The following is a 25,800-nucleotide window of genomic DNA, read 5'->3' as shown; positions in this document are numbered from 1 at the left end:
CATTTCGTAAGAGGGAGGGGAGGGACACGCAACTTTATTTGATTAAAAACTAACAGTAAACCATTGTTTCATTTTTATGTATATCTATATTATATACCCTAATTTTCCTTTTCTCTGACTCAAAAGTTTTACCTGGAATAAATTAATTAACTTAGCTCTAATATGCCCAAAAGGAGCACGAAAATAGCAACAGTTCTTTTTGATCTGGTCTTAGTTTCCATAGAACACCTACGAGTACCTTTTTTCTGTATACGTGGGAGATTAATAAATTCTAGTTTAAGAAATTATGTAAAGTTTCTAATTTTTATGTAATGAAATGTAGGTAGGTATGTGTATATAGAAAGTAATTAAATATGAAATACATATATTGAAGATTATTGCTAGATACTATACTGTGCGATATACAACCTATATATGTATACCTATAATATTTTAGCATAGATTGTGAACTCCCGCGAATTAGTCACTTAAGTTATTGTTTTTTTCTTAAAGACATCATAAATAAAATTAAGTTATACTGACGTCAATAGATATTTAATAAGGATTTGTAACAAATCTCTAGATCGTGTTCGAAGAATATATGGAATTATCGAATCACGTGTCCATTTAATAGCCCTAATGAAAAAGTCCACGTGAATTGGATATACTGAATTTTAATACCGTACAGAAGTAGACGAATAAAATAAAACCGTATATAATATATAATAAAAAAAAAACTAATGATCGATTTTCAATAAAGAATATCGAATATTGTAAACGAAGACCATAATTTAATTTCCCCAAAATAATATGTATATCGAGCCGAGATGGCCCAGTGGTTAGAACACGTGCATCTTAACCGATGATTGCGGGTTCAAACCCAGGCAAGCACCGCTGATTCATGTGTTTAATTTGTCTTTATTATTCATCTCGTGCTCAGCGGTGAAGGAAAACATCGTGAGGAAACCTGCATGTGACAAATTTCATAAAAAATCTGCCACATGTGTATTCTACCTACCCGCATTGGAACAGCGTGGTGGAATTTGTTCCATACCTTCTCCTCAAAGGGAGAGGAGGCCTTTAGCCCAGCAGTGGGAATTTACAGGCTGTTGTTGTTGTTTTAATATGTATATCTGAGCTTTTCGTAGGAATATTTTGTTGTTTAGTGTTTTATTTTGATGCGTCATTTATTTTAATTAGCTCGAGCGTTGTCAATAAGCTTGAAACGCAAATCTGGTTATTTATTATTCCTTTTAAGAGACATTTTTTTTTCTAATGACGTCGATTAAATTTATAAATCAACTTAATTATAAACAAATAACGCATAATTACAGGCTCCTTCTAATGATATAATCTTTGATAATTAATTATTCATTCTAATGTAAATTTAGTAGATATAGCTTTATTTACATAAGATTTTTAGCTGTTATATTTATTCGTAAGTTTTCTTTCATTTAATAAACTGATTTAGTATTTATGGTTACAAAAATAATATTGAAAATTATATTATATTTAATTTTTATCCATCCTTTTTGAAACTGTATTGAATTGAAATTAAATTGAGACTGCAGTGGTTTTATGTAGTCTAAATAATATTATATTTATAGTAAGATGACTTGTCTCAAACGTCACTAGCTGCACGTGGCCAAAGCGGCCTCGACATACATCACAAGATATTGTTAAATACTCCGACTTATGCAATAAAGTAGTCTTGCCTTTATTGTGGATTACCCGGGATGTAGATTACAGAGACAGTGTGATTTACATAAATATTAATACGAGATACAACTGCCGCAAGCCAAAAACATATTCTTTACAAGTTTTTAACAAATTAAAAACAATACCTCTTTTTATAATCCAGTTATCAGAATGTGCCGCCTTTATAATGAAATAACTAAAAATAATAATCATGAAAATGATATTTTTAATACAAATCAAATGACCTTTGTAAAAATTGTAAAAAAAATTCTATTTTAAAAATGCAATTTGTAAATTTAAAAAAATGTAATTATTAACGATTAAGTATATTTCTTTTGTCTTTTTTGTAAATTCAAACCAACATTGTTTATTATACCATTTATTTATTTTATTCTTGTAAATTTAATTCGTGTTACTTCATTGAATATCAATTTTAATATTTTATTTTTGTCTTTTTTGTTTAGTCCATGTAATTTAATTTTATTATGTTCTTGATATACCTACTGTTGTTATTGTTTAGTACTAATACATAGTTATCCCCTAAATTAGAATTTGATAACTGTAATAGGTAATTGGCAATCCCGTCATGTTGTGCATGCACCCTTAGGGTTATAATCTGTTCGATACTATTAATGTTTAAGAAATATTCTCTATGTGATTGTAACCTGTTGTGTTTGCCTTCATAAATAAATAAATAAATCAAGACAATAATCGTAGATAATATTTGTATTAACAAATATGTATCTCTCTTATTGTCGATCTGGTGTAATTAACGTGTGATAGAAAAAACATGAACTTTACTTAATGTTAAGAAAGATTTATTTTTTTAAGTTGCACTTGAATCAAATTCTCGTCCAAAATAAACCTAGATATTTTAAACATAAATATCTGGTTACGTTCCGCAATGAATAACAGCACACTACAGTGTGAATGATGACTCTAGCTGTCAATGTCATTATTCAAAGGGCAGGCCTTAAATTATTTATTACATTAAGTTTTAGGTTATGGGTTAACAGAGAGTTCATTGCTATTGCGCCCTTAAAATTAATTTAAGCCTGCAATCTCAATTGCACCGTTCTCTCATCAAATCTCAAAAGCCATTAAAAAAAAAGTACATTAAGTTTCATGACATTAGGAACATCTGTTATTATTAGTGTCATTTGATGTGTGAAATGATAAATGAAAAATGTATAGAATACAAGATTTTTTTTAAGAAATTAATCCGTGACGATTTTCCTTATGTCAATATAAAGCAACTTCATTTGAAGAAGTCTTCGAATATATTGAAGTTTTGTTTACGATTTTAACGTGATCGCTGTACTTGTATTTACGATAACAACATTACGCGTCACGCAACGCGGAAACGGCGGTGCAACGTGATGTAAACGGATAGGCAATGTTTTGTTTGATGATTACATGTGACATGTGAATATATATAATCTTCACCATAATTTGAATAGACCACCTCTTGATTCTGTCACAGTATTGTTCTTTCTTAGCGTTAATCTGTTTCCATAATCACAAATATTCCACTAAGAAATATAAATAATTATTTTCTTAATTATTGATTCTAAATTAATTTAGAATCCGATAAAAAGAACGGCCCCAAATTTCAGCGACACTCGAGAATCATGATCGAAATTTGCGGTCGCGAAATTTTAAAGGTCAAACGCATTCATTTCTGTGAAATAAGTAATGGAAAACATCATAAGGAAACCTACATAAGTCTATATTCAATGAATTTCCGCCACATTTGAATCTACCAGCCCGCATTTAATCAGCTTGATGTAAGTTAGTTAAAAAACAGATGACCATTACATTTTATTGGTTATTGCTTACCTAATAGGCCAACTACAGGTGAATCACTACGATTTGTACCCTAGTTGACTCGACGAAATTGTAAGCGACGAATTAGTGTCAGGGGCCTTATACACGTGCTCGATGCAGCGAGCCGCGCGACCTACTTAAGGAATATACATTTATGGTAGGTTTACTATAAACCTAGAGATATTATTACATTATCACTTCCCTTAACTATGGAAACGTAAAAGTTCAAAATTGGAATTTATTTATTTTCGTTTGAATTAAATAGATTAGTCATTTCCGAGAAGACATCAATTTTATTGAACCGGCTGGCGCGTGACGCGCGACGTTTCCATGGGAACGTGAATTATGTAGTAACAAGCATATAATATGCTACCAAAAAATACCTATATAACTACCAAGAGTGCTCATCGTTCTTTATTTTGGTTCATGCTACAGATTCCCTAATGTCATAAAAATTGCTAATTTTAAACAATTATTTGCATACAAAGGTTTTTATACAATTTACAAATTATAGCATACCTACCTAGATTACGAACATCGCATATTGACTATTTACGGACGTTGATAATTGTAAGCAATAACAAACAAAAGTAAGTTCCTTCCATCGGTTTTTATGGGGCTCGTTTCCGAACTGATGGGAATTTTTCTTTAACTATGTATAGCTTGAATGGTTATTTTTCAAATTAATTAATAAATTGTTTTCATGGATAATAAATATATTACCTATTATAAAATAAATTACATGTTAATTATTGCATAAAACAATAAAAAGTGAAACTGTTTTCGTTTTACTTCAAAATTGTTTTTGTTTTTGTCAAAATTGTTTTTTAAATAAATAATTTAAAAAAGTATCATTGTATTATTCATAGAAAAAAACTGTATTTGAATGATACAAGTATAAAAATAAGCATCCATTATGAATGGTGTTATTAATGATTATGTTAATCACACCGTAATTAGATGACGCTATAAACGCATCAGTAAGATGTCATGGTCGGTCGACGTTCACTTCTGCGCATGCCTACGAGCATGAATACCGCCAAATCTTTGAATAATTTATAGATTTAGTCCGGGCAATTATGGATTATCAAGTAAAACAGACAGATTTCGGAATGAATCTCCTTAGCCAACTTAAAACTTATGGTATATAATAATGAATCTGTTATAAAAAAAATCTTTTCCAATTTTAAAAATGAGTCGTCTGAAAACTGTTTTTAGATTTAAAAAAAACTAACTTTCATTTTGATTTAGATGTCTCTTTGCATGGACTCCATTGAAATTTGTGTATTAGTTATCTGCCTAATAACACGTACATTCCATTAGAGTTGACGCTTGTCCAATGACTATAAAAAATCTGCAACAGTGACGTCACTCTAAGGAAGTGTAGTAAAAGATGAAAACTGCATACAAATAAAATATTTATATTTAAAGATGGGATACATCGTATTTTACATACACGTGTATTAATGAGAAATGGATGACCTTGATTTTATTTGTAAAGCCACCCCCGTGTTACCGAGCGAGATACAATTCCGACGGATATACGCTTCACTTCGCCGTGTAGGTGTGGTCTTTGAGCCAAAGATGTACGACGTTGCATGTTTTATAGCATATATAATTTAACCCAAAAATCTTTGTAGGGTAAAACGAATCTGTTATAAAGTATTCAGTTGAATAATGCACCGTGTCAATTCATTTAATATAAATTATTCAAGACATTGTGGCATCAAGGCCTTTGGAAGTGCAAAACATCTGCGTATACGGTTTTAAAGTAATAAGGGTAGATTCAAACTCAATTATGGTAATTGGCTAAATGTCAATAACAAAATGAAAACAAACGACTTTAAAAAAATAAATAAAACGATTATAAAATACTTTGAAGTCGGCACATAATGCTTACGATTAAGAAAATAATATTAATATTAATGACTGTGTATTACAGGAATAAGATCATTAATTTAATTAAACGTGTTTTTTATTAAGTATTTACAGATACTTTAATAAATACCAAGTTCACGGCTTTTGTTATTAAAATTTTTCATCATTTCAGTTTTCATTTTGTTTATATGTTTAACTATTGTATTCTTAATTTGAAAAACATTTGACCGAACATAGAACCGACCTTAGTGTATGCGGTGCTTATAAATAAATTGTTTTGTTTCTATTCGTCGTTTAAATATCAAGCAGCTAAACCGTGTCAACAGTAAAAATGCTATAAAATATCGGCAGTGTCAGTGTGACAACGTGAGGCATGGTCAGCCATGTGCACATCCGAATCGTGGCAGCAACGTGACTTAGGGTTGGCTACACGTAGCGTTTTGATAGATCGAACATGCCAAATATAATTTATTTTTAGTATCACTTAATTTTACATTGGTTCGATGTACGTAGTTCATGACGAAAATGACGATACATAAAATAATAATATATCCCCGATGTCTTTAACAACGTGAGGCGTGGCCGGCCATGTGCATTTCCGAATCATATTTCCATGACGTATGGTTGGCAACCTACATGCGTCAACAATGATGATCATCATGTAATTTATAATGTTGAATATAATTAAATAAATATAGTAAATTAAAATAAAATAGAAATAAATTACAAATGTTCAAGTAAAAAGATAAGAGGAAATATTTATCATGAATTCGAGGTACCTAATTAGTTTTTATTAGTATCAAGATAATAATATAAACTATTTTTTAAGCATTTAATTCGTTGTTTTAATAATACAAAGTGTTTGAATATATTTGTGTAAATGAATAAAAGACTATATTTTACATACTAGATAATTATTTCTTTTATTTATTTTATAATACACAATTTTAAACATTTAATAAAAACAATTAAATGGATTTATGTGGCAAAAAAACCACCAGTAATTTGTGATCTAAAATAAACAGCTTCAAATAAAAATATTTATATTATATGTCATGTAATTCAGGTGAAATAATTTGGAATATTGGTGATGCGAGGATATCACGTGGACATTAACTATGTATAGTATGGTAGTCCACGTGATTATAAATAAATAACAAAGAACGTACATTGATACATTTTATATAAAATTTAATAAAGTAAAATATTACATTGTAGGTACCCTAAAATATTAAATACATTTTAATATATCAAACGTCTGTAGTTTCTATGAGAACGAAACTCATCGCAGATACGATTTAACATAAACATGTCATTTTCAAGACTTCAATAGTGAGTTACAAAGTCAGTTACAGTATGTTTTTGCTGTTCCGATATTGAACAGTTTTAATACATCCCATGTGGTCGATCCACATGGGATGTATTAAAACTGTTCAATATCGTTTCCTCAGTATATACATTAATTTGATAATCATGGCGAAGTTATAAATAATTTAAAACGAATCGGTTGTATATCATAAATATTATATGTATTCTCATGGTAGAATTGGTGATAATATCAGATAGTTTTTTAAACTATATTCAAAATTTAGAAATAAAAATATTTGTTTCGTTATTTCTGTTCGTGATTCTATGATAAAATAAATAAATCCTGTCATCCCTGAAAACAGCAAAATAATATGATAACAGATCCATTTTTCACGCGGTTTTTTAAATTGCGCATTCCGAGTCGCATCATGCGGCGGCGCCCCCGTGACACCAACGTGACTTCAACATAGTCACTGAATTGATTGATTTCCTTATCCGTCATGGAGGCTTTATGCTGTGTTACCTTACGTAAATATCTCCCGAGCACGTAAAATACAACATAAGTAACATAAGTGTTGTAATAAACAATTGAAAAAGTATATCTGAATTCGACAATTATATAAAATATCTTCAGTTGATGAAAGAAAAATTACCTTTTTTATAAAAAGAAATGTTCCTTCAATAATTTTGAATAGTCTGCAATAATAATCATATAAATTATTTTAACGAAAAGACTGAATAAGTCATTGACTACTAATAGAATGTTATTATTCAATTTCAATCATTAATGAATTTAAACTTTTTATTCTTTTATAGGTTTCTAATGACGAAGAACAATATGTATATAATAAAGAACAATGAAGAGACTAATGAGGTTTGTAACTAGATCGTTCTATCGTAATACATATATTATATTATACGTACCGTACTTACTAGGCTTTTTGTTATTGTTGTTGACACGTGATATTACCCAATGCGATAAAACCCACAAATGCACAACATTGCATAGCAGAGCGAAGTGTGAGCGAACGGACAGAGACAGCACGAAGATTTGGCTTCACATATCGTAATACCGCGAATATTCAGTTTATCATGATGACACTTGGTGGTATAGCTTTGTGCAAGCCCGTCTGGGTAAATACCATCCACTCATCAGATATTCTACCCCCAAACAATATTATTTGGTATTGTTGTGTTCCGGTTTGAAGAGTGAGTGAGCCAGTGTAACTACAGGCACAAGGCATATCCGATGAAAGGGATGGTTAATGTTTCTTACAGTTGCATTGTCTATGGGCGGTGATAACAACTTACCATCTGGTGACCCATATGCTCGTCAGCCAACCAATAGATAAAAAAAATATGATCTACGCATGAATATAATTTATGCTTTACCTAGAACTTCTACCTAATGCTGGAGAAATAGGGGTATTAGTTATTTTTGTACACACAGGCGTTACTTAACAAAAAGACGAACAGAGTGTAGCTGTGTTTATTAACTAGTCTCCCTTTAAAATGACTGCCATATGTCACATTACACTAAATTTTATTATATAATTTGAGAAACTGTTAAAATGATTAATGCATGTAAAACGGTAAAAGCGTCAAAGTTTTAAAAAAATATATCCGCAGAAAACTTGTTACCAAAAAACTAGATAATAAATAAAAAAATTGTATTTCCGCTATACCGGAATAGCATATGAATCAAAATACAAGATCCAAAAAAATTACAATAGTAGTAGTGACTATGATACCTATTACACTAAAATAGTAAATACCGCGTGCTATGACGCTTTAGTTACTAGCACGTTACCTGAGACATATATATCCGTATTGTTACGAGAGTAACCTTAGCCTTCAATACGGTTTGATGACATTTAATTCTATATCATCATTTATATCACATTATTAATATAGCAGGAGCTATTGAATTTACTTTATTATATACAATTATTATTGTAATTAATTGACCAATAATTTGTAAAACTGTAATTAATATTATTTTATATGGCATGGCATTTAATACTAGCATATAACACTATTTCTTATTTTAAATATGATTGAGCTGTCATTATAAAACAATTGGACTATAGCGTGGGGCATTCTAGAAAAAGATAGAGACATTGAAGCATCATTGTAAAAACGATAATATTATTTTGGCCATCCCGAACTACTGAAATAACATTATATAAATTATTCAATACAAAAAAAAATCTAAAATAAATTTAAATACAAGTAAACAAAAACTATAAAATATAATTAGGTTACATCAAACATTATTTGTTTATTGATTGTAAAAAATACCACTTATTTTACCAAAGGAGAAGATCCGGTTAAAGAAACTGCGCTATTCTAATTTGTTCTTAATAAATGATTCCATAATAATAAATGTATATATTAAAACATATCCGTATAAACACGGCGAGGAATTGTAAAGTTCGTGTATGTAAACGTGCGCGATGTTTGTTCTTACCTTACGTAATAAAATGTGACGCATCAAACGTACGAGAACATGTGCATATAACGCGACGCTTAATTTGTTGATTATTAAGATAGACCAATTTAATCTTTGCGTTGAATTATGTAGCATATTTGTATAAAAATCGTTGCAACCGACACACTAGAAGAAAAGAAGGAAATTATATACTGATAAAATAATAAATTCGAGAATTGTATTGTTTATTCGTCTGTTTTGATTTAGGCGATTATTTTAATCGCATCTACATCACTAGCAAAAGCTTACAGATAATGCATATATAATATAGATAACATAAAATTAAAACGACTTCTTCTTTTTTCAAAAACGTAGTCATTAAAATGGATGGAAACATTCTTTTTTATATTTGTTTTATTTTTTAAGAACGACAACATAGAACATAATTCCCACAAACGTACTATTTGTATATTTAATTGGATAAATGGTTCATCGTTCAAGTGTATTGACATTGCAATAGGTATTACTGTTAATCACTTAATTGAACTTAACATTTGCAAATGATAAATCATTATCAGCTTGGAAATTAATGAGTTGTCACGTGGCTAAGTTGTAATGGCTACGCATAATTTGTAATTGAAATTTAATGATACAAACTGCACTAATTTAGTTAAAATAAATAATTGAAACGTTATAAAAAAAATTAAAACGTTCGTTACTTGATTATTATTAAAAAAAATTAAATCTTTAATCCTATTCGAACTTTAGATTTACTATGAATGAATATATATAACGGAGAGCCGGCAATATTGTTTGGTTAAGGGTCATCATTTTCGACATACATTCAGGGAATAATACAACAAAACTATAGCTGGATTCGTATATTGGTTTGTTACAATCTTCTTTATAAGCCCCCATCCGTTATTCTTCTTTTTTGCCAGCTGACATTTCTTGTTTTTCTAACATGATTCTCACTGGTCAGAATCAAACCTCTTTAATTATCTCATGCTCCGACATATACAATAATTTTATTATTTATGCATGCAGGTCACGCTCATTATTTTTGAACTGTATACTCAAACTTATTTATTATAACCTCTATAATGTAAGAAATAAAAAAAAACATATCACTGGCAAGTTTTATTTCCTCGATAAAAAACGCTCCAAATCTCAAAATTTGTTAATAATCTCATATAAACTATTATAAAGACTAAACCTTTTAATGATCTGACTAATATTTATAGTCAAGAGTTATACCTAGCATGCATTTACGCAGCACGTTTTAATTTTGTCACGGTGCTATCCGTGTGATCACCGGGCCCACAATTACAGCCTCACGTTTATGCTGGCACGTCGGTCACCAATGAAAGAAATCATAACACGAACGTTTTTTTCGTTTTATCTTAATTATTGATAAATTTAATTTTGTATATATGCACTATTTTGTATGTAGGCATCAACAATTTCTTATATCGGTTATTTTTATAAATTACCTATGCGAAATATATTAATTTATTTGAAATCATATCTATCTATCTAATTAGGACAGAAAGTTATTTAAAAAAAATAGCTGTCTTGTTTGATCTTACATCAAATAAAAAAACCTAAAATACTAAATATTACTTAAAATGAACACTTGTGAAAATCCTGAAATATTATATAAAATTAAACCTTATTTTTTTAAATGAATAGATGAGTAATTTTAATTTTAAGTACAAGACGATTACTATACGAAAGAAAAGATACGATTAGTTTATAAGTAAAAGTTGTAAACATAAGGGGCATAACTCCAATAAGTGTATTGTTTCGCGAAGCATTATGTCCAAGATATGATCAACATTTTAACAATGTCAGAGTTTACAGAAGAACGTCTACTTCTCTATAAGATATTAAAAAATATTCTTTAAAACAGTATTTAAAGTATCCTCTTGAAAATACGTCTACAAATGGCGTTCAAACGAGACTCTCAAACATCGCAGGATTTGTTACACAGCATAAGTGTATAACCAAACACTGGTGCATTCTCCGTGGTAATTCGCCAATAAGCCTTTGGAAACACAATCTGTCACGCCTGGGTAGAGTTCGGACGCCACACTAACTTGCTTGATATGCTTCCGAAGCATGGGAGTGCAGACAACGCTAACATCCAAGCAACTTCTGAGAATATTCTTGACATAAAATCCAAAACTTGTCATTCGTTTGACCCTAAATTTGAGCCTAATTACCCTTTTAACTAGCCCCTAGACCAACAATACTTCATACAATTTCTGATACACGTGGTCTGTTCTCCACTTTCGCAAAGCCAATCAACAAAAGCATGTCAGCTTCGACGCTCGGGGCACGTTCATTTAACGTAACGCAACGTAACGTGACTGCGGAAAAATACACAATTTTACCTTTTAGAAAATTTAAACTCACATTGTAATGTAGCTCTGTATTTACATGTTCATGTAATAATGTCAAAATGAATATAATAATATGCAAATAAAATAAAATTAAATATGTACCTACACATATATACCTGCCAAGAAATCGAGTAAGTTGATCTATAATAAAGAGTAAAGTTATACCTAAGTGCCTATTTAATGGAAAACTCAAAAGTCACATATAATGCAATCATTTGGTATTTAAATAAAAAAAAAATGTTTAGGTTTTTATCTTGTGACGGTAATTTTGTCAGGTGACTTTAGGTTATTATTACTAGCTATGGCCGAAAAGCGTGCAAGAAACTTTCTGCTCCTGCACGTGACCATAACTTAGTTCAAAAACGTTATTACAAATTTAAATATAGGTCGTGTAACAAAGTCAACAGTGAAATGGAGTTCAAGGACTAGTTCGCTGGGCTAAATTTAAATGTTGAGTTTTTCAACTATAGTTGAGAAAACGAGAGCCGAGACGGTCTACTGAGTAAAACACGTGCTTTTTAACCGAAGGTCGCGTTAACCTCCGGTATCTTACCATAGATTTTTCATGTGCTAAATTTGTTTATAATTGTGTGCTCGCTCTTTGTTATGGAAAACGTTGCGCCGAAGCAAGCACGTGTCAGATATTGCGATATCTATATCCATAGACTCCGAGCCCTCTTCCTTCTTAAAACAAGTAATTTTTACCCATTAGTAACAATAGATATTTAGTCAAACTGAAAAATTAAATGATCCCTAAAGATGAGATACAGTTGCAATCACTAAACTAATTAATATGAATTAAACCTTGCTACCTTTTTTTAGCCCTAATAGTATAGTAACATTTCTTGCACCATCAACCTCGGGAAATAAAATGTTGTGTCCTTTGTGCCTGTTAAACTGACTCTTTCAAATCGAAACAACAGTACTAAGTATTACAGCTTAGAGTATATGATGAGTGCAGGGTTACTACCAATAACCAAGTGAAAATATCATTTGTGTACGATTTGTATTCCTAGCAAAAAAGATCCACCCATTCACCCCTCTTTCCCGCGCTCCGTAATAAACATCTACTGTCAATCAATGCACAATCAATCATCAAAAAATAGAGCGCTGTCAACAATAACGCCCCTTTTGCATATGTCGTGTCTATATTTTCATCTTTATTAATTAAACATGATTATTATTAAATCATGATAGTCCTTATAAGATATCAAATTTAATATTCCAGAATGAAATAATCCTTCAGAAGATACGACAGACGGCTAACGTCAACATTACCTAACATCCAATCATTAATGCGAATGTCAGTTTTGTTTACTTATTTATTTGTTATACTTTACCTTACCAAGTCACCCGATCTTGAAATATTCCATCTCACACGTGATTGTAACTGCCGGCGGAAGATAGTAAAATAAGATTAGCCATATTTACATTTGAACTACAAGGAACTAAAAGGATCTAAGATTATCTCCAAGTAAAGTAGATTATTTTTGTTATTAAAATTTTATTATTCACAAATCAATATAAAAAATATTCAACAAAAAATGTCAAGTCTCCTCTTCTTTATTTTTCCGTTGCCATAGTTACACAATTAAAGTAATTATGTGAATATGGCCAGTTATAACTTATGAATTTGAAACTTATTAGTGTATATATTGCATAGTATTAAATAAATACATCATAAAATAATATATTGGCTAATTAACTTTACAGAACTAAGTACATACATACTTATATAGTCTATATATAGATATGTTTGACGATCGAACGGCAGCGTTGGTCTTTTGTGCGATGCTGATTCATCGTCTCAACGTGCATTTTGTGTTACCTTCAATAACAATCGCTCGACTCGCGTTCAGGAGTATAACAGTCACATAAAGGGGGCACGTTGTAAGCGTAACATGGTATCAAACGTGACTGCCGACTTACTGTCTCATAGTTAATTGATCGTCTGCGATACTTCCTCGGTTACATGAAGAATTCCATTGTACAACTAACTAGCGTTACATAATTCATTCGATTGTAATTTATCATAATAGCAAGAATATTAATTTTATACTGATAGCTCATGGAAACTTAGGACATTATAGAATTTCTTTGCAATTACAAAAATACCTTGTATAGTTAATTGCGAACTACTGATACTTGGATTTTAGTGCAGTAGATATATGCCCACGTTAAGTTAATACAATAATGAAAAAAATACATTTCATGAACAATTTTCTTGTCAAGAATTTAATTATATTATTTTATTATTTTTTTAGTACTAAGTCATTTTCTTTTTCCTTAGAGTAATAACTTATTACATTTGTATATCTTTAATTTGTTAAATATTTTTAATTTTACACTCGGATAATTGGAATTTCTACCTACGGGGAAAAAAAATAAGTATTCTATATTTCTGTTTAGTGCCACTATTTGACCAAGATTTGTATATTAGCTATTTTTAGGTCATAATCAAAGGTGTAATACCGACTGGAAGGAGGTTTACAACGTTTGTGAATAAGTAAATGACAATAGCAAAATCATCATTAAAAATCGCGTGTGAAATAACACAACAACAAACCTGACGTAACAATATTTTCTTACATGGCGGTATCTGCCAGTTGACTCTACAGTAAAAACACTTCGTTGCAATAAATATAATTAACTCGAAAAAATCTCATAATATTTAGCCACATATTTTCCACTGTTTACGCTAAAACAATCGACAGTATCATTAAAGGGTACACATATAATTATTTGTAAATTAATCCTTACAATTAATTTGTCACGTTGTATTTCATTGTAACAGGACATGCTGAATTAGTCAGTACAAATACAGAGGATATACTTCCTGTAAACGAGAAGTGTTTGACGTCTGTCACGTGCTCGAGACGTACGCTCAAACTTATCTGAAGCGTCATGGATTTTACTAATATGTATATGGAATAAACAATAGCATATATATTTAAACTACTAGCGACCCGACCCGTTGTTACACGGGCATAATAAAGACATGATTGCAATTTAAGGATAAGCATGCAAGAAATAGTCAGTGTGTTCCGGTTGGCCGAGAGCCAGTGTAACTACAGGCACAAGGGACATAGCATCTTAGTTGTCAAGGTTGTGGTGCCTTGGCGATATAGAGAATGGTTATTATATCTTATAACACTACTGTCTATGAACGGTGTTGAGCACTTACGAGCACCATATTATATAAAATATTGGGCCAGTATATATTATAATGTTCGACATTCATTCTTTTTTTTATACCTAGATTACGAAATTTATAGAATTATCTATTTGTTCATCATGTGTTGCAGATGTCCATGGGCGGTGGTAGTCACTTTCCATCAGGTGAGCCTCCTGCGCGTTTGCCACCTATTCCATAAAAAAAAATGTACCGATGCATACCTACATTGGTACATAATGAATAAGTACAGAATATATAAGTACATATACTTATATATTTTTATGCAAATGTCAGTCGATGTTTTGTTAGTAACACAGTTTAACTGAATTAGGTTGTAGGTATTAATATATACAATATTCGTTCTAAATTTAATTTATTTTACCAAAACTTTTGAAATATTGTGGTCTGAATTAAATGTATATTTTTCAGAATATTTTCCAACTGTTCACCACAAAACATAACATAAACAAAAAAAGAAAAACTTTTGGAACATAAAATTTTACTTGAACAAAATTTGAAGGCGAAACTCGGTTAAGATGCAAGTCTTGTACCTGCGATGTATACCTGTATATATACCTATATCGTCCTTTCGCTTGACTGCTCAGGTGTGGCCGAACTCCAAGAGTTGACGCTACATCACTGTCGTCTAGTGATTGGTCGCGCCGGTATTCGATGCTTAATCCGTAGCGGCATGCATCAACACGAGGTTGTGGAAGGTCGACGCACGTTGATAGTGCACGTTATTTTGCATGCGCTTAGCTTCAAGGACGAACAACAATACGCAAATGAGATACGAATACCTGGTATTTTACATATACTTACATAGTTATATGAATTTATAATATCGAGCGGGTTCGCTAATTACTGAGCAAAGCTAACTTTTTCATATCATTTATTAATAATTACTGGGTATATCTTAATTTAAATATATTTTTTAAATTATATATTACAAGTCGCAGTGTGTTTAAAAGATCGAAATATTTAAAAAAAAATGGTAGATAATCAACATAGAAAAGTTGGTAACGCTTTGTGTCTTACTTTTCATAACCCTCTAAGAACCACTTAAGCGACAAGATCTAAGTCTTCCCATACATGAGATTTGTTATGCTCCATTTATATAGATGACATATAACTTGTATGTAAAACTTAACCTTTAGTTGTTACCGAATTAATAGCCTTAAACAAATTATAAAAATACTATTAACTATTCAATCATTTTATTGTAGGTATTTTAATTATAAATTAGAATTTGATAACTTCTATTTTATTTATTTATTGTTATAAATTTAAAATATTAAAAAAAAAACGTACTATGAGTTTCTTTATAGACAATCATAGGTCGTATAAAGTAAAATAAAGTAACAGCCTGTATTTTTCCCAGTGCTGGGCTAAGGCCTCCTCTCCCAATAGGGAGAGGGTTTGAAACATATTCAACCACGCAGTTCCAATGCGGGTTGGTGGAATGCACATGTGGCACAGTTTCGATGAAATTAGATACATGCGGGTTTCCTCACGATGTTTTCCTTCACCGCCGAGCACGAGATGAATTATAAACATAAATTAAGCACATATATGTAGTGCTTGCGTGGGTTTGAACCCGAAATAATCGGTTAAGATGCACGCATTCTAACCCCTGGGCCATCTCAGCTCTTCATAAGTCGTATACCTATATCAAAATATTAAGCACATACGCTTATAAATTAAAAATAACACTGTTATTAAACAACCGGTATTGTAGTTATTTACGAACAATACATTAATTTATTATTTTTTTTTATTATTAGTTCAAAGGGCGAATAGGGCTTTATTGACTAGTAATACAATTACTGGTCAGCACTTTATTAATGAAAGCACTAACATCCCCATTCAATTTACGTAAATCATTATAGGTAGACGGTATACTGAAGTAATAATAAAATGTACATATACTAGTGAGTAGTGACCCGTCGTACTTGGGTGCATTTGATTAAAAAATAGAAAATTATATGGTATCAATACGATCTAGATTCAAGTTATAATTGGAACATTGGTTCCGGGAGATCGTCCCTTATATATTCAAACTTACAATAACCTCTTGGTATAGATTAGCCATGTTAACTCCATAGTATTATGACTTCAGTGGCATTGATAACATTATTTCAATTGTATATATAAATGTATATACGTAAGTATTAATTAATTATTGGGTCCAGTTTTATGATAATCTTTTTGGTCCCAAACCGTTACATAAACAAATATGCAATATCAGTTCCTGTATATATAATTTATTAATAACTTGATTACAGGTCCATCTAACTTAATTTTACTTGGAGGTAGCACTTTGTGCAAGCCTCTCTAAGTAGGAGCTACTATACTTATCACATATCCTTCCGCCATAGAGTAGTCCTTAGTATTTAGCACAGGCACAAGGGACATGACATCTTATCTCCCAAGCTTGTTAGCACATTGGTAATGTAAGATATTTCGTTTTTCATAAAAAAAAACTACCAAATCTATGAACGAGCGAATCGTTGAAGAAGACCATCTCTGTTCAGTACCTTTAGCTTTCAAACGTAGTGTTTAACACAAACATTATCGGTATCCAACTAACTAGAAATATTGAGATTTCCAAAACGTTGATAGACGTCAATTAAAGTAAAGTAAAGTAAACGAGCATTATCAAAGTTTAATCCGAATGAAACCGGATGAAAACGGGATACTGGTAGTAATGTATACTATAACTTACATTACTCTATATATTAGGATATATAGAGTAAAAAATGTAAGTTAAAGTTATCCGTTGAATAATTGTTGACTGTTTATTTTACAGAGTATTAATATGAGTTGTATGTACCACTCTCGAAATTAATTAAATTTTTGAATGAATGTAGAGAAATTCAGTAATGTAAGATACAGTCCAGTCTTCAATTTCCTGCCAATGTTTTCTTTTTTCTAATGTTGCACACTTCAAAAACATTACAGCAACAATCGTAGCAACAACATTAATATTAAAAAAAAAATTGACGTGACTTCAACTTACACAAATACAAATATCAGTTATCTTATTCCAAAGTGTTCTTTCGTGGTTAAATAGGACATACATCACATATTTTCCATTGATATTTATTAAAACGAAACGTTTAGAAAAACAATGCGTCTCTACCGAGCACGTTATATGTCGAGCCATTTTTTCATCCACGTGGACGACAATGTGGATCATAGCACGTCTGAATACATTTATATTTCAATCATATTACAATATATTCGATATTTCCGATCAATATTTAATAAGACATCAAATCTTTTTAAATCCGTTATATTTGAATTCCAAAACATTTTAGACTTTTCAATAAACCCGTTTGTTATCATTTAATCTCTACAGCATGTATAATCTTTATTTATATGTGTGTGCATCATGTTCGTATATAATTTATTAAATGATTTGAATATTTCTTCGTGCGCGCAACATTTGCCATAGACGACAGACGTAGTGATGACTGCGTTACGTCTGCATAACAACAATGACTATTCTCATAATTGGTACGGTGAGTCAGAAGTCGCGATCATACGTATCTCGTCACTGCAACGTATATCTTACGTAGAGCTTACTACTTACTTATTTCTGTTAATTCTTAGTTTTCAACAAATATAAAATATAACACGAACATATAAACGACAATAATTCTTAATTTTAATTTAATTAGACAAAAGGAGTAATTGCAATTCAATTCATGTAAGTAATATAATAACTTTGCAATCAAATTATTCATTTATTCATTCATTTGATCATATATTTTTTATTGGAAATCGCCTTTACGCGTTTTCCATTCAATTATTTGAACTATAAACTAAGTCTTTTTTAAATGGATGACTCTTATCACATAATGAGACCATTTCAGTACATGCGAATATGCTTTTTAAAACTAAATTTTCTGCTTCTCTCTTTTGCAAAAGACAAATATTCCAATAATAAAAAATTAGGAAAAAAATATCTGTAATTATTTTATAATGTACCTTTAGTTTTAACTGTTGTTTTAAATATTGCAGTGTATAATAAAGATAATTTCTATTTGCAACGCATATGACGACTTTATAATATGTTATTTAATTTTTGAACACGTACGACATCATATCCAGTCATTGTGAATCCTTTCTGATTGATAATGATAACACTCCCTGGCACCATGTCTACACGTGTTGTTCAATGCGAGTTCCGTCTAGCAAACGACCGCGCCTACACTTTGCGGGTAAATCACCCCATATTTAGGGAAAAAACATATCTCAAAAACACAAAATATAATCTACGTTTTAAAAATACACATTCTTATTTATTAATACAAAAATAATTTTACACAATTTCGGTTTGTTTAATTTTTGAAAATGGAAATGGTCTAACCAGAAACGTTATTATTTTAATAAATTAACGTCTAGGCAATACGTAACATTAGTTCTACATTTTAATTAACATTTATTTACTCATACTCATGATAATGCTATTTAAAATGAAGAGCGCCACATAATAGAAAAAATGCAGTTCTTATAAATAAAACGATGTGTCAAGAATTTTTTTTACAGATAAGTTATAGACAGACTCTACTTAAATCCCAATTTTTGATTAGTTAAGCATTAATTGTAAATTGAGTAAAATGTACCTGCAATTCATAAATTTAATAATTATTTCACTTATTCGTGGAAATTCGAATTTTCGCATGACAATAAAACTTTCCATCTCGCTCTATGGCGCCTCGCGGCGAGAGCGGTCGCCCGGGCCTTCGATTTGAAAACCCAGCCCAGCACGCTAACTTCGCGTTTGAATCTCGAGCGATACACACGCGTCCTTAGTACGTGATCGCATTCTATTTTCAAATTTGTTTGTTTTTGTGTTTGTAAAAACAACCTGTGTTATTCAAACATGTGTGAAAAAAGGATAAGGAAAATCAAAAAAGGTTAGTTATTCTTTAATAATAACTATTATAAATTGAAAAAAAATAACTGTTTTACAGACTGAACACTGACCTACCGCACTTCATGGGAAACTGTTGTATGCGTCTACATATATTTGTTTCATATTAATATCATTCGGTTGCGTTTTAAATAAGAGTAGTTTTCTTTAATTAATTAATATTTTCCAATAGTTATTTCTTTTTTTATTTAAATATTACAGTTGCAGTAATAAGTAGATCGCAATATTTTCAGTTAATGTTTTCACAACTAGAACTAGTAATAAAGTACGAAGTTGTAGTAGTCATATCTATATACCAAATATAGTTGAAACATTGTAAAAAAAAGAATGTCTAAAACTTACGTATAATGCTTATGAAAATATTTCAGTTTAGTGTTTATATCGCAGTATTTTTGCTGGTATATCTTTGCCATTTCCAAGATAAAATCACTTAATTTAAAAAAATCCGATAATTTTGGTCAATTTATATACTTATATTTATATCATTTTCTATATACATTGACAATAACCACGGGCCCTTCGCTCTACTACGGCCTTAATAACATATTAAGTCAATTCTATACCGATAATCGTATTATAGCTATAATTTATATTTTTTGCATTTTATATTATTTGCCAGTTTATAAAACAATATTATCAAAATAAAATGTTATTTTAAATATAATTTATATAACAGTCTATAAAATACACCTCTCGCTTCTCGGACATATTAAGAGAAAAAAAATATATAGAGAATTAATTTTTTAAGACAGATAAAGTATACCTAGATCGTTGAATGAATCAAAAACCCAGATATACATCTGTGATATGGATCAATATATTATCCGCATTTATAAAAAAAAATTATATTAATATGACGTTTTAATTATACTACATTCGCATTACTTTCTAAAAATGTAGCCTGAGAAATTGCAAACGGCAATTCCATCTGCGAAAAGATAATCAATTAATGGAATGTCATACCTGTAACACTTAACATGCATGCATCTTCATTTATATTTTTTATTATTTGAAAATCGTATACAAAGCTATACATAGAATTTCCTGTTCATTATTAAATTGCCTACAGCTCAATATTAAATATTAAATGTATGTTCATTCTTGTAATTTTTCTAAACCTACACTAAAATTAAATAAAACCGTTAAGATTTCACTTGTGTCAATCTAAAAAAAAAACATAACAACATCCGCATTTAAATGACTGGTTTTGATTCACCCTCTTTCCTGTTTACGAATTTTACTGAATTGAAATTTAACCTTGATTTGAATTGGTGGGTCCAGTCTTGAATACTATTACCAATTTAAAATCCCAATTTTTCAATCTTTACAATGAGGATATTTGCGAAATTGTCGTATTAAACATATTTTAAAAGACAAGACAAGAAAAAACGCTGATAATTTTAAGTAAAACATTTAAAAAAATTCAAAAATGATTTACAATGATAAATAAATAAACACGATTATATATGAACAATAGATTTATGCACTTTCCCAGAAGAGAATCGAATAGCCCGGTATTGATTTTACAAACGTGAAATGACTCAACTTAGCATTATTTTTATTGACAATAAGTCATAGTCACTATAACAATACAATATAAAGCGATCATAATATGATTAATTTATAACAATATACAAATATTAGTTCAATATTCTTTAAAATAACGAAATGTTCAAAATATGACCTACATGCGTTAATAGAAAACATTTTAATACAAAGAAATCTAAAAATAAATTTGATGCTTTCGTAAATCATATACTCACGATAAATATTCAAAATCATTTATATATTCATTATCTGACCCATACTACTGTTAAAGTTTTTGTCAAATCAAAATAATGTTAAATATAGACTCGTGATTTCTTCTGCTTGACTAGTCCGTTGATCTAGTAGCCAGTTTACATTACAGATCTCAATGCCCTAGGTTGAAATCCAAAGACAGAAATAATTTTTTTTAATGTTCAATTTTCCTAACTCGTAGAATGACTTAGGAAAATTGACGGTGTTGTCTTTCTTTTCTGAGAAAAATGTAAAGCTGAAAGAATGAGACATCATTATCTGGTCGTGTTAGTTTAATCTCTTATTGGGCTATGAAAGTTAGATGATAGAGAATTTACCTAACTTACCTAATGTTTGCACTCATTCTTGGACTATGTTATGCGCAATTAAACCAGAAATCAAAAGTCGAACTATATTTTATGCATTAAATATTATAATTAATAAATAATATAATTGCCAAAGTTTACATAAAATTTCCATGAAACTACATATTGATTTTCCTATTTTCTGTTGACCTAAATACAATGCGTAATGTAAAGACTTCGACGTAGAACAAATAGCCGACCCATATCGCAAGTACACTTAAATAGCCAAGAAACATGTAATTAATTATTATCGTTCCACTATCAAACAAAGACAATAACTCATATATAGAACATAGTTGTTCCGATGATAAAATTCGCACGTGTCGCAAGCACGTTGTATTCACTGGGTAGTTTTTGAGCATACGCGCTCATAACGTGACTGAAGTTCACGAAGCTATTTTGCGCCATTAATATTCAGTTCTATTTAATTTACACTTGATATTTATTGAATAACATAATTATATATAATAATTTTAAACCAGTACGCGTCGCACTTACTCACAGATATCATACCTTCACAAATACACTATTCTCATCGCGTTTTTATTAGGGAAATATATTTAGGATATGGTACTATGATTTTAATTTTAAATAAACAATTTGTCGATCAAGGCCCATTGAACAGAATGAATCATACATATTTTTAACCAAAATGTTTTATCAATCAAATAAAATATTGTTCTTATCTCTTGTACTAGCTCAAATGTACTGACACTGGTCGAATATATATATATATTTAGTTACTGTACTATTTTTAAAACTTTAGTAATAACAATGAAATCTTTATTGTTACAGGTTCACAAATAGCTCGACTGCGTGAAGCAAGACGCCTACAGAGGCTACAATGGATCCCTACACCACCACCAAGTGAAGAGGTTGCACCTCCACCACAGCAGCCGGCCGTAGACAAGGCAGCTCAAAATAGAGTCATACTCGAGTTGGCATGGAAAACAATTGCACTCATGCAGAAAAACAGGCTCATACAACAAAAGATCATTGCTCTACAGAGAGAAACATCTGAATTCGTCGCAGCTGTCATGAGCAATCCAGAAAATAAACAGCGTTACTTGGAACATGTACGCCTTTATACCGCTGGTCTCATCACCTTAACACCAACGACGGAAGCTCGAAATAAGCCTTTAAAATTAGAACCCAAAGACTAAATTGTTTTTTCTTTTAAATAATGGTATGAAGATATGAAGTGAAGACTGAACATATTAAGTATGTTCTGACTTAGATTCAGGGTAATAATAGAGCTGCGAGTATAAGTAATGATAATTGTGATCAGCTTTTGTTATTTTGTTTAAGTACTTATTGATGAAGGTATTAGTACGTACTGTATTTTTACCTTCCGGCAATAATATTTAAATGCAGTGTCTTAATTAAAAACGTTGTGGCTAATATAGGAAACCCTTTTTTGTTGTAAACATATTGAGGTTGTTATATACGAGGCTGTTGATGTTTCTAGAATATCTATGTGTCATTTATTTAATAGGATTGAATTTAATATAATTTTAAGAAAAAATATAAACATTGTAAGAAATATTTTGTTGATATGCCCGAGTATGTAGGAAAAGGAACTAAAAGAAAAATAATTGTAACTCTTTAATCTATTCGTCCAATACCCATATGAGTTAACATTTATAGTTAGGAACAAATTCTTAATTCAAAGAAATTAAAAATATATATATGTAAAAATAAACTGGATAATAATAATACGGAATGTGTAATTTCTTAAGACTTACTTGAAAAACTTGTACATTGTGATTTTTGTCTATTTAATCAAAAATTTAGGAATATTTAGAAATAGTTTTATAAAGCTGAAGAAGCTTAAAAATACTCCTAGATTTTAAATAAAGTAATGATTATAAACCATTACTGTCAGTTTGACCCTAATACTGGATAACATGAATTTCATAAAAATAAAACTTTTAATTTTTTACTTTTAAATGTGGTCTATTTAAATACTATTTTATCATTTGTTTTTATTTATGTAGAAGGCATTTAATAGTTGTTAGTTATCTAAGCTGCACACACAGATCAACCACTGTGTTCATTTTACGTACATTAGGTGTATGTCTTTTAAAATATTCTGTGTTCATTGTTATCTGTGCCAGTTTCTAGAATAGATAAACGATTAATAATTTATGTTTATACTCGGTTTTTATATTTATTCTCTATTTCCATTTGATTTGTATAATGTAAACGGAACTTTATAGAACGCACTTCGTAATGGAATAACCCATATACTTAGCTTACAAATACAAAATGATGATTGTACTAATCTATATCCAAGAAATTACTACAAAACCTGCTTTATGTTACCTTTTGTACCAATCGAATTGAAATACCTACTTACAAACATTATGTTTCATAAGTAGTGTTTACATTCGAACCTTAACCAGTGATTACTCTTGTAAAATTATTTGGACGATCCTGGAACATGTGACCTTATCAATATTATTTAACTGATTCCTTGGCGGATAATACACGTAGAAAGGGTACAAGTGTAAACACCACCTTATCAATTTATCGATGTAATGATGGGGGAATTATTTCGAATATAATAAGATCGTTAGAAAGTATTAATAATATTGTTATTTGAATAGCACAACACTCCCTATTTAATATTAAGATAAACTTAAAGATTTACGCTTAAATTTGTTTCGGTTTATAATATATGTTAATAAGTTTTCGTTGTTATTTTGAAAATAAACTAGTCTGAATTATAATCATATTTTTGTTATAAATATATTCTATCCAACAATCCTACCAATTCCTTCCAAAATAATGAATACGAAGTTGAGAAGAAAATGCTCGTGAAAAAAATTTACTTAAACGTTAATTATTAACTCTTATACATTTTATTAACATTATTAATTAATAACATTAAAAGCAAGAATGCTAGCAGCATTTGCCCGTTGAAACGCATTGAATTCCGATCCTCCAGGCAAAAAACGAACCAGCCCTCCTGTCACAAGTGGAGGCAATGAGGCGAGGTGTTATACTTTTGATGAAGCTTTTTGCACCACTACTCCAAGGGCCAAGCGTTTCGACTGCGAATGGAACAAAAAAGTAATTTGATATAATACACGAATATTTAGTTCTTTTCTTTGCTTCAGCTTTTACCGCAGCGGCACCGGCTCTTAACATTGTTTCTCGGATATGAGAGGGGGCCAACGTGTTAATGCATGTAGCTTCCCACGCAAGGGCCCGTCCTCGTTCCCAGGGAACCAATGTTAATCCATCAGATCTCTTACCATCATCACGACTAATTCCACGAGTTCAGTAAAAACAGGAACGACGATGGTGGCATGAACCCTTTTTATTATGTCATTAGAGAACCGTGAAAAGAACCGTGGTGGAAAAGCCTGCCTGAACTCCTTGGGCAAGAGAGACCATGTAAACCGAAAGAGTCCACCTCCCTTCCACACGGGCATCTGTGCTCAGAGCACAGAGGTGTTCCAAGTCGTAGACCAATCGATACGCGAAAACATACATTATCTAAAAGTGTCCCAAGATTTTTAGAGGGTAAAGAATTTAACCAGTGACTTGACTCTTTAGATGATAACACTAGAAACCTGGTACGGTCTTGGGCACTTGTTAAATTTTGTGCCAAACTGTGTTGTGTAGCGTGGACCGATGACGAATCCCAATGTTTTTGTTTTGTAACTTCCTTAGGGATATCATCATTAGAGCACTTTACCATCCAAGTCTCTATCGCCTCAGTAACATTCATGATTTTAACATTTCTGAACAAAGGCCTGAAATGCTATGTACAGAAGAAAGAAAGGCCGGGGCAAAACTTGAAATTTTTCTCGCGCCGATGCCAACAAAAGCAATGGAAAGTCTAGCTTGAGTCCAAGAATATTCATCAAGAGATAAATTTAGAATTTTTTCTAAAGCTTTTTTAAGTTTGGCATCGATTTGATTGGTAAGACTAGGATATTTCGAGATTGGGCTCGCACGTAGAATGTACATCAATTTTTGAACAAAAAGGCAATGTTTTAAAA

At 30.6% G+C, this 25,800-nt stretch overlaps 1 protein-coding gene across 1 annotated transcript; it reads left to right on the top strand.

Annotated features, from left to right (window-relative positions):
* The first annotated feature begins 19,467 nt into the window (after positions 1-19,467).
* On the top strand, positions 19,468-24,519 carry LOC124538876. The gene is made up of 2 exons (XM_047116120.1): positions 19,468-19,626; positions 22,583-24,519. The coding sequence occupies exons 1-2, from the start codon at positions 19,593-19,595 to the stop codon at positions 22,948-22,950; spliced, it is 402 nt and encodes a 133-aa protein (XP_046972076.1). The 5' UTR covers positions 19,468-19,592; the 3' UTR covers positions 22,951-24,519.
* Positions 24,520-25,800: the final 1,281 nt, after the last annotated feature.

The sequence above is a fragment of the Vanessa cardui genome, chromosome 21 (assembly GCF_905220365.1).
Source record: "Vanessa cardui chromosome 21, ilVanCard2.1, whole genome shotgun sequence".
NCBI classification, from domain to species: Eukaryota; Metazoa; Arthropoda; class Insecta; order Lepidoptera; family Nymphalidae; genus Vanessa; species Vanessa cardui.
This window is presented reverse-complemented; position numbering and strand designations above follow the sequence as displayed.